This window comes from Macadamia integrifolia, chromosome 5 (assembly GCF_013358625.1).
Source record: "Macadamia integrifolia cultivar HAES 741 chromosome 5, SCU_Mint_v3, whole genome shotgun sequence".
Lineage (NCBI taxonomy): Eukaryota > Viridiplantae > Streptophyta > Magnoliopsida > Proteales > Proteaceae > Macadamia > Macadamia integrifolia.
Window position 1 is genome coordinate 7,536,027 of NC_056561.1, and position 16,098 is coordinate 7,552,124.

Genomic DNA, 16,098 nt, shown 5'->3' on the forward strand with positions numbered 1-16,098 from the left:
ATGAAGTAGTTCTAATGGTCTAGAGGAAGAGACAATATTCTTCGATTTGTGGGAAACTTTGGTTTGTTTGCCTTTTTGACAGGCATCACAAAAGCTATCTTTTTCATACTTGATTTTAGGGAGATTCCTCACAAGATCATTGGATGCTATGGTTTGAATCAACTTGACATTTATATGTCCAAGTCTTCTATGCCATAATGAAGATTCACTATGGTTAGAAACCAAGCATGCATTTAAGGAACTTACTTCATCAAGTATACAAACATAAATGTTGTTTTTCCTAGATCCTTTTAGTATTAGATTATCATTTGTATCTTTAATACAACAGTGGGAGACATTGAATTCTACTTTGTATCCAATACTACATAATTGACTTACACTTAGGAGATTGTAGTTCAAATTTTTCACAAAGTAAACGTTCGAGATTGAAATACCTCCAAGTTTTATTTTTCCAATTCCAGCAATCTTTCCTTTGCTGTCATCTCCAAAGGAGACCCATCCTCCATCATAGTCTCGTAAGCTTGAGAATAGGTTCTTGTTGGATGTCATGTGTTTGGAGCATCCACTGTCGATGACTCATTCAGCTTCCACCTTATTCTTCAAGCAAACCTATAACAGAAATTTAATCGTACATTGGTCCCCATAATCTCATGGGTCCACCATTGTTAGTGTCAAACTTCCCGACTGGAACCCAAATGGTTTTGTACTTTTTAAGATTTTGGTTCTGCCTTTGGAATGGCCTTAGGTTTCTTTGAGTCCTCTGATTTTCATAAGATCCATTAGATCTTGAAGTATAGTATCTATAGAGTCCTTGGTTTTGGTTTTTCCCTTGTGGTCTATAAGTCTTACTAGGATAGTTCTTGTATCCTTGGAATTGCCTTTGGGGCCTCTCAATAGAGTACTCTCTATGAGGTTGGGTTTTTCTATACCTGGGCATAGGTCTAGAGTTTTCTTGAGGCCTATATTGCCTTCTTAGGGGTGTGTAGTAGTAGGCATGGTTTACTCTTGATCTCTCAGTTTGAGAGTTGGGCTTTTTCTTGAGGTGACACTGTTTTATGGAGTGTCCAGTCTTTTTACAAAAACTACATTTAATGTAGGATGTGGATGGTTGGTTTCTTTGGTCAACCCTTCTTGGATTTCTATATGGATTTTGTCCATTGTAACCCAGTCCTTCTCTTTCATTTGGACTCTTCCTTTGAGAACCAAGAAGGTTGTCAAGGTTCTTTTGCCCCTGGGTAAAGGTGCAGAGGGTGGAGTTCAACTTAAAGTTTTCTTCCTCCAGTTCACTTACCTTTGAGGTTAGTGCCTCCACTCTCTTATTTAGTGTTTCAACCTCATTTTCAAGTTTACTTTTATCAGACTCTAATTTTATACTTTCTTCATATAAGGCCTTGAAGGCTTCTTGAAGTTCCTCATTAGGGTCCCTTACTAAAAGTTCAGGTTGAATTTCACATACCTCTTGTTCTTCATCTCCGATGGCCATCAAGGCGAGGTTGGTGACTTCTTCTCCAAATTCACTTTTCTCTTCATCACTTGAGTCCCATGTAGCTGCATAGGCCTTTCTTTTTGATTTATACCAATTGAAATAACCTAGAGGGGGGGTGAATAGGTTATACTAGTGGAATTTAATTCTTTTCGATGTATAGATCACAAGTATGATTGTAATTTAAAAAACAATACTGAATAAATAAAATAAGAACAACCACGACACAAGATATATAGTGGTTCAACTCAATCTGAGTCTAGTCCACTCCCTACAAGAATCCTCTTGTAAGGTATTCCGCTAGTTCTCCCTTTCAGTATAGTAGGTAGGGAAAAAAAACCTTTACAATCTTTTTATGGATAAGAGTATCCTTACAAATCTCCTTTCCAGGTAGAGAGACGCCTTCACAATCTCTTTTAGAGGTAGAGAGAGACCTTTCTCTTTTTAAGATAAGAGTATCCTTACAATCCTAAGTACAGTCTAGAATTGTAAAAAAAAACAGAAAATAAGAAATAGTGGAATAAGAGGAATACCTCAAGTATGGTGCAAATGAGAATGAATAATAAATGATGAGTGATGCACCTTATGTAAAGTCCTCTCTTACGGCTTTGACTTGCACAGGAGAGAGTAGAGGACTTTGATTAAGACTGGAGCCTCTTGTTTGGGATTTGTGTAACTGAATAACTCAAGTAGAATAAACTTCTCTAATGCTTGCAATAATGCTCTTAAAGCTCTTTCTTAATCAATAATTAATTAAGAGTGATTAGGGTATTTATAGGTGAATTTAGTAAAGCATTTTAGGTAGGGAATCAAGCTCTAACGGACATATTCTGGATATACCGGTCGACCGCCATTGGTAGCCGATCGACCGCTAAGAGCCGTTGTAGGCAATAAAATAGCCGTTGGAGTACTTCCAGACAGGCACCGGTCGACCGAAACTTTCAGCCGGTCGACCGCCTATGGTCTCGGACAGATCCGGTCGACCGGGGCTTTCAGACGGTCGATCGCCTATGGTCTCGGATGGTTCCGATCGACCGGGGATTCCAGCCGGTCGACCGCCAACATGACAAGTTCTGTCATACTGACCAGTCACCAGTGTTTTGACTATAACTTTTTGGTCCGACCTTGGATTGATTTGAGATCAGTTGTGTTGGAATCACAACTCAATTTCCTACAACTTCTATGAAGGTTTCATCTCCTGATAATAACTTTAAGATTCCCTAAATACCCTTGAGTTAGGTTATTGTGTGTTCCATACCACTTAGAAATTTTTCATACCTACTCAAGCATGCTCTATGGTCATTCTAATATGATGCAATGCACATGCATGAGGTGAGTGCATATAAGTATGTGGAAATTACAAATTACATTAAAAATAACTAATCTATCCTAGTGGTCTTCTTCTTCACTTGAATCTTCCATTCTTTAGCCCTTCATCTTCTTTCCTTCTTGTTTGCTGTTTCATGTCTTTAAGCTTAGTCACACTTTCTTGATTCGACCTTCGATCTTCTAAGGGTTTCTTCAAGCTAATCACACTTTAACAATCAAGTTAAAGATGTATGTTTGTTTGTTAACACCAAAACATGGCAAGGAGTGTGGACATGTTTCCCAACAACTAGGTCCCCCCATTGTATGTTATGTTATAATCTCACCTATTAGAGCAATGCATTGAGAAAATACTAAGGGGAAAAACCTACCTCCTTTGAAGAAGAAGAAGGTTGTTCATTCGTACAAGAACGACATCAATGGTTGCGTCAAGCTCCGCTAGAAATAACATGTCATCGACAGTGAATAGTATGTTGTTTCCCCTTCTTGTATTGAAACGATTCATGGTGTATTAGCAAGATCTTTAATATGATTTAGGAATTATGGCGCTTCAAATTCCATTATCGCTATCTTAATTGAGGTGATGTTCTAGTAAGATAACTAATCTGCCATTAAAAGAAATCTCATTCACCAGTTCCTCGGCATCTTTATCACTTCTAGCCTCAAAGTACCTTTGTCACCAAGCCGAGTCTTCTAATGTTTCCATTTATCAAAAAGTCTTCTAATGTACTTGCCTCCTGAACCACATTGTCTCAATCAACCTGTAATATAGATCCAGTCCTATCTACACAAATGCGGAATTGCGCACTTGAGAGGGAGAATCTACTCCGGGGAGGGAGAATAAGTTGGGTAATCAAACTCTATCAATTGTTTCATACATCGTTCTACAAAGCTTTGTTACATAACAATATTTTCATTTCAAAATTCTACTAGAATCTAGTACTAGTAAAAGTGAAGTATTGCATTATTACAAATAATACACTCCAATGCTTAAGTCAGTTGAACGAGAAAACTACATTGGTAAATACAAAAATCTGAAGACCAATGGTGGTTGGGAGTAGTAAAGAACTTAGTAGGTTTGCCTGTAGTTTTGAGGTTCCAACATAGAAAATTCAGAACCCTTGTGGGGTCTTTGAGGAGGTTACCTCGGCTTGGAGAACTTGCGCAAGAATCTGAAGTTCCTTCGTAGTCACCACCTCGGTCAACGCACTGCTCAGCTCAGGAATGCCTGAGAAAGACCAGGGTTTTGGCTTCAGGCATCATCTCGGCCCATTGAGCTCGAATGCCTTCCACCCTACTTATCCGGCTCCTCTACCATGCATAAGAGGTGGCAGCGTCTTATCCGGCTCCTCTACTTAGCACGCCTCGACATGAAACCCAACACACGAGAATGCGCTTCCGTTGAGGAGCCTTCCCTCACCCTGATATGGTTCGAGCAAGTCTACGTCAGATGTCCTGTCACGCGTCTTATTTGTATGACTGGATATTTATATCTCTGCAAAATCCATTGAGCCGGCTTTGCCTAAGGCTTAGGATTTTGAACTTTTAATTCCAAAATTCTCTTGTATTGAATAAAAACCGAATGGAATTGGTAGGATATCGGTTATATAATGTTCGACATAATTTTGGTATCGACTCTTAACGAACTGTACAATATCGAAATTTTACTGAATACCACACGCTGGTTGACAGTCTTAGGTAGAGGTATCAATCCCAAGTTCGCACTGGTTAGACCAATCGGGCCCGACAGTTTAAAGGTCGACCTGACTTGCACCAATTATTAAAAGTGTCGGGCTCAGGCCCAACCCATTTATAAACAAGTAGTACACGGTGCAAGGGTTAACTTGGATAGGTGTTCGACCGGCCAGCCAATTTACAAGCTCGACTCGGCCTAACATGTTTATCCCCGACCACTTATACGTATATTTTGACTTTTTTTTGATAGAATACAATATATATTGATTTTTTTTTTATCAATTATTGAATGTAATTAAGTGTAATATCTTGTCTAAATTTCTGATGATTAAAATATATTAAAGTTATCTTAAATCTAGGACAATTGAAGACCGTTTTTAAGTGTTTATTGATACATTACCCCGTTTAAGGCCTGATTATAACCCAATTAGCCCGATTAGGAGAAGACCGGTTAAAGCTTGAAACTCAATCAATCCCGACATGATACTAACTGAGATCGACTCAATCCTTAATAAATAAGTCACGGTCCAAAGGTGTAGGCTTACCAGACCTGACTATGCCCAACCAAGACCAAACCAGTCCAACCGATTGACACCCCACTCTTAGGGCCCACTGGCATTATTCCAAAACTGGTACCAGCGTCATACAATAGGCCATGAGGAACCCGTTAACTAGCGTGAGATTTCCAACCGACAATGATACGTGCACCATATGGAGATTATGCCTTCAGATTCCAAGTCGTCCTTTAATTTTCTTTATAAAAATACTGATAATATCTCTCACTATTTTTTTTGGTGAAATAGTCCCTCTCACACTCATGGGCTTTCCTTATATTTCTGCTTTTAATATAACTAAAATCATTAAACCATCTCAATGACACTTAATTTTTTCTTTTTATATCCAACTATTATATTTTGATAAACATTTTATAGGGCAAATATTGTTCAAACCGATGGTTGAATGACAAAAAAGTCAAGATGTGTACCACATCACTCCTCACCTCTCTCCCCCCAGCCATTGTACCTGGTCACGATAGTCCAATCCTTTCAGCGTCATATTTTATATCTACTTTAAACATTTATTTAGAGTTTGGATCAGCTTCTTGTACAGGTCCTCATACGAGAACCATTCTCATATGATGCCTGATCCACTCATTTTCTATCTCTCTCTCTCTTTGTCTTTCTCTATACAATGGATATTCTCATTGAGTGAATTCCATGTGTGAATATGTGAATCCCAACACACTACGATAATGGTTGTCAATGATCTAATCCAAGCTCGTTTGTCTTTAGAAAAAAACAGGTTGAAGTTTATATGAGCAAACGGCAAGGAGCACACCAATCAGGTGTAACCCTTGAATAAGAAATAAACAAGTCTCACTCCCATTGACTAGAAGGGGCACTTTAGTCAATACACGCAAAACTCTCCCTGAATAAATAGAGCCTCTCTTACACCGTTCACAAGGCATGCACACACATTTCTTGGTACGTTTCGAAGGCTAAGTCACAACCACAAGAGGCGGCGGAAATGGCACAAGCAGCGGCGGCAACAGTGGCGTCTCTCGTTCCATGGTGCAAAGCCCAAACTAAGGCAATCTTGAGTCAGACCTCAGCCACCATGACTAACAACAACCACCACCTTACTACCTCTCCCACTCTATCCAGGTTTTGTAAATGTAGCGAACTTAGGCTGCAACCGGTTCCAGTGAAACGTGAACAAGTCTTGAATCCCATCCATTGTTTTTCCCATCTTTGTGTGGGCCTGGACTCTGATCCTCTTCCTCTGAAGATCGGAATCATAGGGTTTGGGAACTTCGGTCAGTTCATCTCCAAGGCTCTCAAGCAACAGGGCCACAATGTGTTGGCCACCTCCCGCTCAGACTACTCTGAGTACTGTCAACTACACGGGATTGACTTCTTCAGGTAACTTTGAAAGGAAAAAAATTCAGTTCTACCCTAGTTCAGATCATATAGGATTGAATGAGAACCATTCAACATTCACCAAAAGTTGTGAAAAACACTAAACACCCCGTGTGAGTGATCCCAAGAAAGTAAGAGGAGTCGAATTTTAAACCACAAGCTTCTTGAGATGAAGATCCCTTGCCAACTCAGCTACCCCTTGGAATTACTATAACTCCTACTCGTAGCCAAAGATATAGAACCCATAATTCACTCCCCCCAATCCCAAATACCTTTTCGAATTCCGTTTCTTTAGCTGTGAACAAGGGTTGCATCTACTTGAGTGCAAACCGGGCAGTAGCCAAATTAAATTTCATTCGTTTCAAAGACAATGGTCTATCCACTCTATTAAACTATGCATTACATGATTTAAATTGTATGTGTTTGGGATTTGCGAAAAACTCAACCTTAAATGCTAGTTATTTAAAAGAAGATTTCCATAGACTTATAAGTACTAGCTTAGCTGGCTTTTGAAGATGAATTCCATGTTTCTACCCAAGTCCCCAACAAGTCCTGTGAATCTTCACGTAAGTGAAAAAATGATTCCAATAAAAATGGAAGGTAATTGCTTTGATACCATTTTGTAATTTCTTTCTTCTTATGACACATAAGTCATAAGAGATTATTTTATTCTCTCTCATCTTCTTCTTCTTCTTGTATGCTCTTTCATTTATTTGCTACAGGTGCAAGAGTTGAAACTCAAGAACATCATCTTATGTGGGAGGAATTAGAAAAACAAGAAAATCCGGTGATGCAGTCTTAATTAACATAGTTGAGAGACTGTTGAAGAAGGGAGAGAGAGAGAGAGAGAGAGAGAGAGAGAGAGAGAGAGAGAGAGAGAGAGAGAGAGAGGGGTGGGAGGCGATGGTGGTAGTGTTGGGGTGTTAAGCTCTAGTGTTTTAATAGGAATTAGAATATCAGCGGAATCAAAGGAGAAGGAGAAAGAGGGTATAAAAAATTAAGATATCTCTAGTGTTTCAATAGGAATGAAATTGCTAAAGGAATCAAAAGAGAATACACTTTTCTTGTTTGTTGGGATTCTTATTTTCTTATTTATTTATTGAAATATTGAAAATATTAGACAATTTAACTAACCGTTTAACTATTCTCTTAAAATATAAGATGTGTCAAGAATCTAGCTAAGTGAATTGGAACTCCCAATTCACATATGTGAAGATTCACCAGACTCGTCCCCAACAATATTATTTTTTTCTAATCATACAATGTGAGTCCAACAGAAACATCAACGCCTTGTGTGAAGTGCAACCAGACTTGATACTGGTGTGCTGCTCCATCTTATCAACTGAGACAGTCATCCGTGGAATCCCCATGCATAAGCTGAAACCCGATACGATAGTTGCTGATGTCTTATCGGTCAAACAGTTCCCCAAAAACCTATTCTTGGAGGTAAGGAGATATTTAAGATGCTTTATTGATGGTCCGATTTTGTTGCACACATAAATATGTGAATGCTAACGGTTACATGTATGGGTGGTGATGGATATAAGATACTTCCACCAGAATTCGGGATCCTTTGTACACATCCAATGTTTGGACCGGAGAGTGGGAAGAACGGTTGGACCGGGTTGTCATTTGTGTATGATAAGGTCAGGATTGCCGAAAATACGGCTCAAGAGCGAAAATGCGTGCAGTTCTTGCGCATCTTTGAACAAGAGGTTGGTCTATTGCAATTCAACCCAACTTGGGCCAGGTCGTTTTGTTTCCTCAACTGGGCTTAAATGGACTATAGATCTCATAAGAAAAAAGGGATAAATATTTTTGGGTGGAACATAGGGCACCACCTAGACACAGGAAATGCGAAATGACCCATATGACCCTCCTGGGGCTTGTACTCTTGTATTTAGAGGTAACCCTTATGTCTCACCTAGAAAATATTTATCCAAAAACAAAAAAATTACTTAAATTATAATTTATAATTTTTTTATATTTTTCTCTTGGGATTTTTTCAGGGTTGCAACATGGTGGAGATGTCATGTGAAGAGCACGACCGGCATGCAGCCGGTAGCCAATTCATCACTCATACAATTGGAAGGTAGAGAATCGTTGGATTGGAGTAGGGTTTCAAAAAAACAGTAAATTGAATTGAGAATCAGTTGATTCACCTTAGAATTGGTTGGGATTGATCCCGATTGCTGTCATTTTGAATCAGAATATTCTCTCCAAGATTCTTCTTATTGGTGGGTTTTCAGATCAAATGGTTGATTCTAAGGTTATTGTGACTGATTCTTTCCAATTCTGAACCGATCTGAAATGGAATCGGTATCCATCACCGATTTCTACTTTTAAAACCTTAGATTGAAGAATTTTTTTAAATTATAATTTTTCATATTTGGAAAACCCAACCGGCTGGTAGGAGCCATTGGCAAAGATGGGAAGAGGGAAGGGATATAGATAGATGGGACCGATCGGAGAGTTGACTTATAAGACCTCCTTTTATCTTACACCTCCTTGTTTAAAAACGAAAGCCACCACTGACCTACAACCTCATTCTCAGATCATAAGATTATTATGTGACATTATTATGCTAACTCAAGTGCAAGATTTGTTTGATTAATTATGTTTAGGATCTTATCGCATCTAAGCTTGGAATCCACACCCATTAATACCAAGGGCTACGAGACACTCCTACATCTGGTACATTTTTTTTCTTCAGTTTTAATAAGGGTGTCAATCAATTGGATTAAATCGATTTTATTTGATTTCATCAATTTCCGTGTGGAAATGAATCAAATCAAAACATCAACCAATAAGGGTGCACCAATTTTGGTTTCTTTACCGATTTATATTGGTTTGATTTTGATTTGGTCTCAATTTGGTTCTGATTTACTAAGAATATATTCAATTAGTGGTAGAAAAAAAAATGTTTTGTTTATATTTTTACTTTCATTTTCCTTTTTTAAATAACGAAGTTCGGGTTGCTATTGGCCTCAAATCGGATTATATTGGTTTTGGTCCAATTTTTCTTCAGTTTTTTGTGGTGTCTTATTGATTTTGATGCAGTCCAATTTGATTTTATTCTTACAAACCCTCAATTAAAAAAATGCTCCAACAAGTTCATATCAGTTTTTCGATCGATTCAAAAATCTAGGTTTGGTAATAATTATTTAATTAATAAAGAAAATAATCAAATTTTCTACCGCAGACTGAAAATACGATCAGTGATAGCTTCGACCTGTATTTCGGTCTCTTCATGTACAACGTGAACGCCACCGAGCAGGCAAGTGTCTATTTTCCACATCCCAAATTGTTAAAACAAACAGTTTATCAGACAAAAAAAAAAAAAAGTTAAACTATGACTCTTCAAATGGGAATTCAGATACAAAGTAGGAGAGAGAAAAGTGAAAAACTCCTCGTTTCTCCCTCTTGTTTTGTGTTTGATTGGTTTCCTCTCCAACCGGGGTCCCTCTCCAGCCCCCCCCCCCCTCACTTTCCCCCGGCTGGAGAGGATCTAAATCCTTCAAATGAAAAATCATCTAATCTGAATTAAGAAAAACAGATTGATAATCTGGACAAAGCATTCGAGACGGTGAAGCAGAAGCTATTCGGGAGACTGCACGATATACTGAGAAAACAGTTGTGGAGAGGGTCCAAGTACAAGGGACCTCATCATCATCAACAACAAATTCATCAAGTGAACAAAAGAATCCAACAAGATAGCAAGAACATGAAGGATGCTGTAGCCGCCTCACACCCTAACGAGTCTAGTTTGGCCCCAAACTAGAGACATGTCAAATGTGGATTGTCCAAGAGATGCCATTACCCACTTTATATGGATCCCTATAATAATGATTGTCATTTAATGAAATTATGAAAACAGACTCTCATGCGAAGCAGAGGGTAAGACCATATATATTTTCCCCTCCTAGGTCTTGCAGTAGCAAAAACCCTTGTGTATAGGGATGCTCTTTTATCTATTGTAATTATTTGTATTTTTTTCATAAATAAACAAAAGTTGGTGATTTTGGTAGATTATACTTTCCTAAATTTATCAAGGGAAAATGGAGTCCATATCAATTGCCCACATTTACCGTCTTCATATACCTCTTTAGGCAACACATGTAAACTAATGAAAACGGAACAAGTGAGGGCCCGTTAGCTAATTTTTTTTATTTTAGAAAATTTACATATACCTCTCCTAAAGTTTGATCTAATTAAATCCATTTCAAAAATTACAATTAGGCTCACGAGACAACACTATGAGAGGTTTTTGGGTTTGATACGTTAAGTTGAGTCTTTTTTTTTTTTTTTGAAAAGCAGAAATTATAAGTTAACCATGTATATAGTCAAAATATTACTAGTCTGAATTAAGGACTTCCTAGTTGGAGCTTTGTAGGTGACAATTTTAACTAAGCTAATTGAGTAGTCATGTACATCCTTTACAAAAAAGTTTGATTTGAACAAAAAAAATCATCAAGTTCCATTCTTAGGGCAAAAGTGGACCACATCAAAAAATTGTTAGGATCCATAATTTTATCAATACCCCACACATCACTCCAAATCTCTTGCAATTTTCATCCTTGTTTGGATGTTACCTCTAACCCATAGAGGATTCCCTTTACGACTGCTTCAATATCCTCTCCTGTCATTACATAAGTGGCAAGCAGAAATAAACATCTATTTTGTAAAAAAACATAGCAGCCACCCATCCTATTGAATTTTGATGCTTAGAGGACATAGTGGAGACAGATAGGACAGCTTTAGTACAGAAGGGAATTTCATAATTTTGAGTGGGTAAAGGGATTGGTTCAGAGTCATTAGTAGTTAGAGTCTAGTGGACTCATAAGGTTGTGTTTGGTTGCATAATTCATTGGAGTTATTTTTCTGTACTGGCATAGATTCAGTAGAGAGTGGTTTTGATGAATGACATTTATTTTTGAGTGATTCATAGGAATTGTTTGGTTACCCATAATTCTGTTATGTATTTCTACTTGAAAACTGTTTGGTTGACCTAAATCTGTGAGAATGATTCTATAGAACGATCATTAAAAACTGTTTGGTTACTTAATATGTCAGTTTGATTCTTTGGATTCAATCTAAAAAAACTGTTTAGTTATTCTAACTCCATCAGTTGGTAGTATTTAAAAATAAGTTATTAAAAAAAAAAAATACATTTGAACCTAGAGATTTATCTCTCATCTTTCTACCCTATACACATAGGCTTTTAAACCATGTTTTCAATAGAGAAAAGGGTGCATTTTCGTTGTTGGGTTAAAGTATCTCAAGGTGTAATAACAGCCCCACTAGAATACATTTGTACCTAGAGATTTATCTCTCATCTTTCTACCTTATACCTCTCTCACATAATAAATAATGGAGCCCACATTAACACATACCCTCCCTCCCCTATTCTACATATTTGAGAAATTTTATTGGAGGAGTTATTGGAGGCATAACATGAATTTGCAATTGTTGGGACAGAAATAAGTACCATCTGCAAGAAAGCATTTGCAAGAGGTATAATAGCCAGAAGCCTTACTTGAGAAGATTATTGGAGGGACAAAGGTCCTCTAAAGTCAACTTCCAGATATTTACCAGAAAATCTTGATGCACAGGTCAGGCGACTTATTTGAATGCCTCTCCATGTTAAGGATAGGAAGATCTTGACTTGGAAATAACAAGTTGCTGTATTAGTCATTTTCATAGAGTTTTACAACTCTTTTGTCTTCATTGTGGTAGATCACCATTATGTTTCTAATAATTTAGTGGGAGAAGAACCTTTCCATCATATTCATTCCACATATAAATGAAAATAAAAAACCTTTCCATCATATTCATTCCACATCCACAATGAAAATCAAAAACCTTTCCTACCAACAACGGGCAGGTCTTGCCAAGGACCTAAACACCAGTTGCTCATAGCTACCATCCACATTACAATCATATATTAAAAAAGAAACCATGTCCTACCAAATTCAAGGTATGTTGAAAAAAAAAATCCACAATCTTAAATCCGCAATTTCAAAATAACATCATCAAAATAAAAAGAAACATTAACCATCATCAGTTTAAATCATTGGTTTGCAACGCCATCTGGCAACACCATCTCCAAGACTTTCATCTTTTCTTCCTCTTTTGCTTCTAGGAAAAGGATTGCTGAATCCCTATTTCGTAGGAGGAATTGTTTTTCCCTAAAGCACTTTTGGAAATCCAATCCAGGAATTGCATCTATTGTAGAATTCAATTTTTTACCTAGATCAGTAAGTGGGTCAGACTGGATCAATCCACTAATAGCAGATGCAATCAACTTGAGAGGACTCCCTATTTTTTCAGCTCCGGTTTTCTTTTTCTTCTCCCTAGAAGTTGAGGAATTGGAACGAGGCTACCACGAGTTCTGGATATACTCTCAACTGGAGTTGAAGGGACACTTGTCTGATCATAAAAAACTGTTTCTTCTTGCTCAACCTCCAAGTCATGTAATTCCTCAAGAGGGACTGGATTGGCAAAGGCATCATCATGGATAGCATTAGATGGGTGACTTGAATCATTCCATTAGCGATTTCGTTTCCTAACCATGCAGTTGTTGCCAAATGAACCGAAAGGACTCTTTGCTCTTTTCAGTACCTTTGTTCCTTTCTCTAAAAAAAAAAAAATACAATTCTATGTCATTATTGGTAGCAAAGAATAATTTAAACATAGAAGTCCTAAAGTAACATCTAATTTCATGTTATTACTTGGGAGATGGCAATACCTTCAATTCATTTCAAAAATTTTGGGGCACATCGAATCTTGATTCTGCTTCGTTCCAACTCATCCCAGAAGTTTTTTGGAGATCACATAAGGCCCTCAGTCTTGCTTTCCAAATCCTGTAATGGTTCCTCACTTGCTCCCATTCAAATTTCAGCTGGAATCTATCATTGATAGAAAGTGTAACAGCCTGCCATACTGGTTTCTTGAGACCATTGTCTCCACTTTTCCCATCTCTCTTGATTTTACATAGGCAATCTAGCATAAAATGTGTAACTTCACTTGGCCAGATTGCTATGTCACGTCCTTTGGACTGTGTTCCTTCGTCTATATCCATTCTTTTAAATGCAATATGACAAGAGAAATATTTAATTTCAGCATTAGACAACATACTACAACTGCTTATATGAGAAACAATGTAGACGATCAATACTAAAAGGGCATAAAAATTAATGGAAAGACTAAAAAACACAAGTCCAAAAATTATTACATTAACCATAATAATAATAACAAAAAGGAAAAGGAAAAAGATTGAATTCTTGAGAAGAATCATAATTGTACCAAATTCATTGTTTGTGATTCAAAGATTAAAAAAAAAAAAAAAAAACATAATTGTACCACAATTCAAATGAAATTAAGAAAGATCATTCAGAACCACCAATTGTTTCATCACTATCATGCTCAGACTCGACATCTCTTTCCATCCAATCATCCCACATTACGTCAGCCAATTCATCCCGGAATTGTTCCCAGTTCTCATTCTGAAATCTTCCCCATCACAATCACCGTCACTAGCATCACTATCAACCACCATATTTGTTTCCTCCTGAGTTGTCTGTCCATTAGTTGTTGCCTCTGCTTCCTCATCTGCAATGAAATCTTCTTCTTCTTGAGCACTATTTTGAGTCAGAATATGATTGTGTATAAGAACACATGCAAGCACAATCCTTGTTTGTGTCTTATATGGGTACTCTACTTGACTTTTTAGAATCGTAAATTTAGACTTCAAAAGACGGAATGCACGTTCAATTACATTCCTTAACTTGGAATGCCGCAAGTTAAACAGTTCCTTCTTATTTGTTGGAGACTGGTTTGAGTTACGCCACTCTTTCAAATGGTAACACACATTACGATATGGCCTCATAAACCCCTTTTGGTTAGCAAAACCTGCATCATCCAAATAAAATTTTCCTTGAGGTACCAAAATCCAACCCTCACCATCTCTGTGTAGAGCATCTTCCAAAATTCTTGAATCTGAAGCAGATCCTTCACAGCCAGAAAGTATGTATGTGAATTTCATATTAAAGTCACATGCAGCTAAGATATTTTGAGATATTTCTCCATGCCTATCGCGAAAACGACAATGTTGGTCAAGTGGTACCCAAGCCGGAACATGTGAACCATCAATAGCTCCAATACAGTCTTTGAAGTACGGGTAGAAGCTTCTACAATTACTGGAGATTCGCTCATGTGTTGTGGTACACAGTGGCTTGAGTAGTATTGGGTACAATTTTATTACAGCACCCAACACTAAATTAAAGTATCGGCTTACAGTTTCACCCGAATGGCCAAAATCATGTACTGCTTTTCGGTTCTTCAAATTATGGCCAATGGTTTGTAAGAACATTACCAACTGTTCCTCGACTCGTACTGTTGGGCTATCTCTAAGAAAGTCTGACTCTTGCATCAATTGACATAGAGAGAAGAATGTTTTTCTGCTCATTCTTATGATGCTCCGACATGTGCGGTTAGAAACACTAATAATTCTCTCTGTCTCGATGAATCCTCTAAGACTCTCACCACGATATGGTTGTTTACGAATAAATAATTTTTTGTACTGTTCCACTGCTACAACCACAACAATTCCCGTTAAGATAATGATTTTCTTGCGCTTCTCATAATACATCTCATCATATTCTCTCCACGAATCCATTAGTACGTTGATCTAGAGATTCACAACAATACAACAAAAGGAAAAAAAAACACATTACAAAAGATTATATATATAAATTTCAAAAAAAATATTAGTAAAACATGAGTAAGAATATGGACTAGCAGATATTTCATCCACCCACCCAGTGGTACCCTTAATATTAGATCTAAATCTGTAATGGTTTAAACACAAGGGTATGTAGCTGTAACTCAACTTGAACCCAAACGGGATCCAGGGCAAATCATTATAAGATATAAAAAATTGGAAAATCCTAGGTTCTTTGGTTCCCATTTTTGGGAGCATGAGAATTTTTATTTTTTCTTTTTATATTCAAAATGAACTTCCTTGTCTCCTTATACATCATTAATACCTATGACTTAACTAATGCTTGATGTAAAATTGAGATACACTTGGCTTTAGTTAAGATAACTGAGAAGTAGTAAGTCCACAGGGAAGATGATATACTTTCAGTGGCAGTAGTAACTGATGTAAAACTAAAAACAGAGATAAGTATTTCAAGGATTAGAATGATTCTGAGAAGTCTCCATTAGAGGAGTTACATGAAAAATTTACAAGAAACAACAGAGATAATGGGCATTGATCAAGAATCATTCCCAACAGAGATAACTGAGAAGTCTCAAAACAGAAATAAGTAATGATATTTCATCTAAAAAAAAAACAACAGAGAAGACATTCATTCTATCAAGAACCGTTCCCAACAAAGAAACCCTAAAAACCGAAATTTTGTACTTAAAACCCTAAATTTCAGTCATCGGATCAAACGAAAGAAAATAGGAGCAAAAGTATAAGACCAGAGAGATTAGAATCATACCTAGTTGTTGATATTTCCCAAGTAACTGAGATGAGAAATCCGAAGTTGAGGTTGAATCTGAACAATAAACCAGTACTCAAAAGAGAAGATGAGAAATCCGAAGTTGATTGGAACGTTGGGGAAGAAGAGGTTGAATCTAGTAGAGAAAGGGGAACTCCAAATCTGA

At 37.2% G+C, this 16,098-nt stretch overlaps 1 protein-coding gene and 1 pseudogene across 1 annotated transcript; one reads left to right on the plus strand and one right to left on the minus strand.

Annotated features, from left to right (window-relative positions):
* The window catches only part of LOC122080064, a 37,544-nt pseudogene extending 27,340 nt beyond the window's left edge, over window positions 1-10,204 (plus strand).
* Window positions 10,205-13,885: 3,681 nt separating this feature from the next.
* Window positions 13,886-15,100, minus strand: LOC122080067 (putative nuclease HARBI1). The gene has a single exon (XM_042646936.1). The coding sequence runs from the start codon at window positions 15,098-15,100 to the stop codon at window positions 13,886-13,888; it is 1,215 nt and encodes a 404-aa protein (XP_042502870.1).
* Between the last annotated feature and the right edge of the window lie 998 nt (window positions 15,101-16,098).

Excerpts from the sequence above, each read along its gene's own strand:
- LOC122080067 (XM_042646936.1), bottom strand. The coding sequence starts at position 15,100 with ATGGATTCGTGGAGAGAATATGATGAGATGTATTATGAGAAGCGCAAG.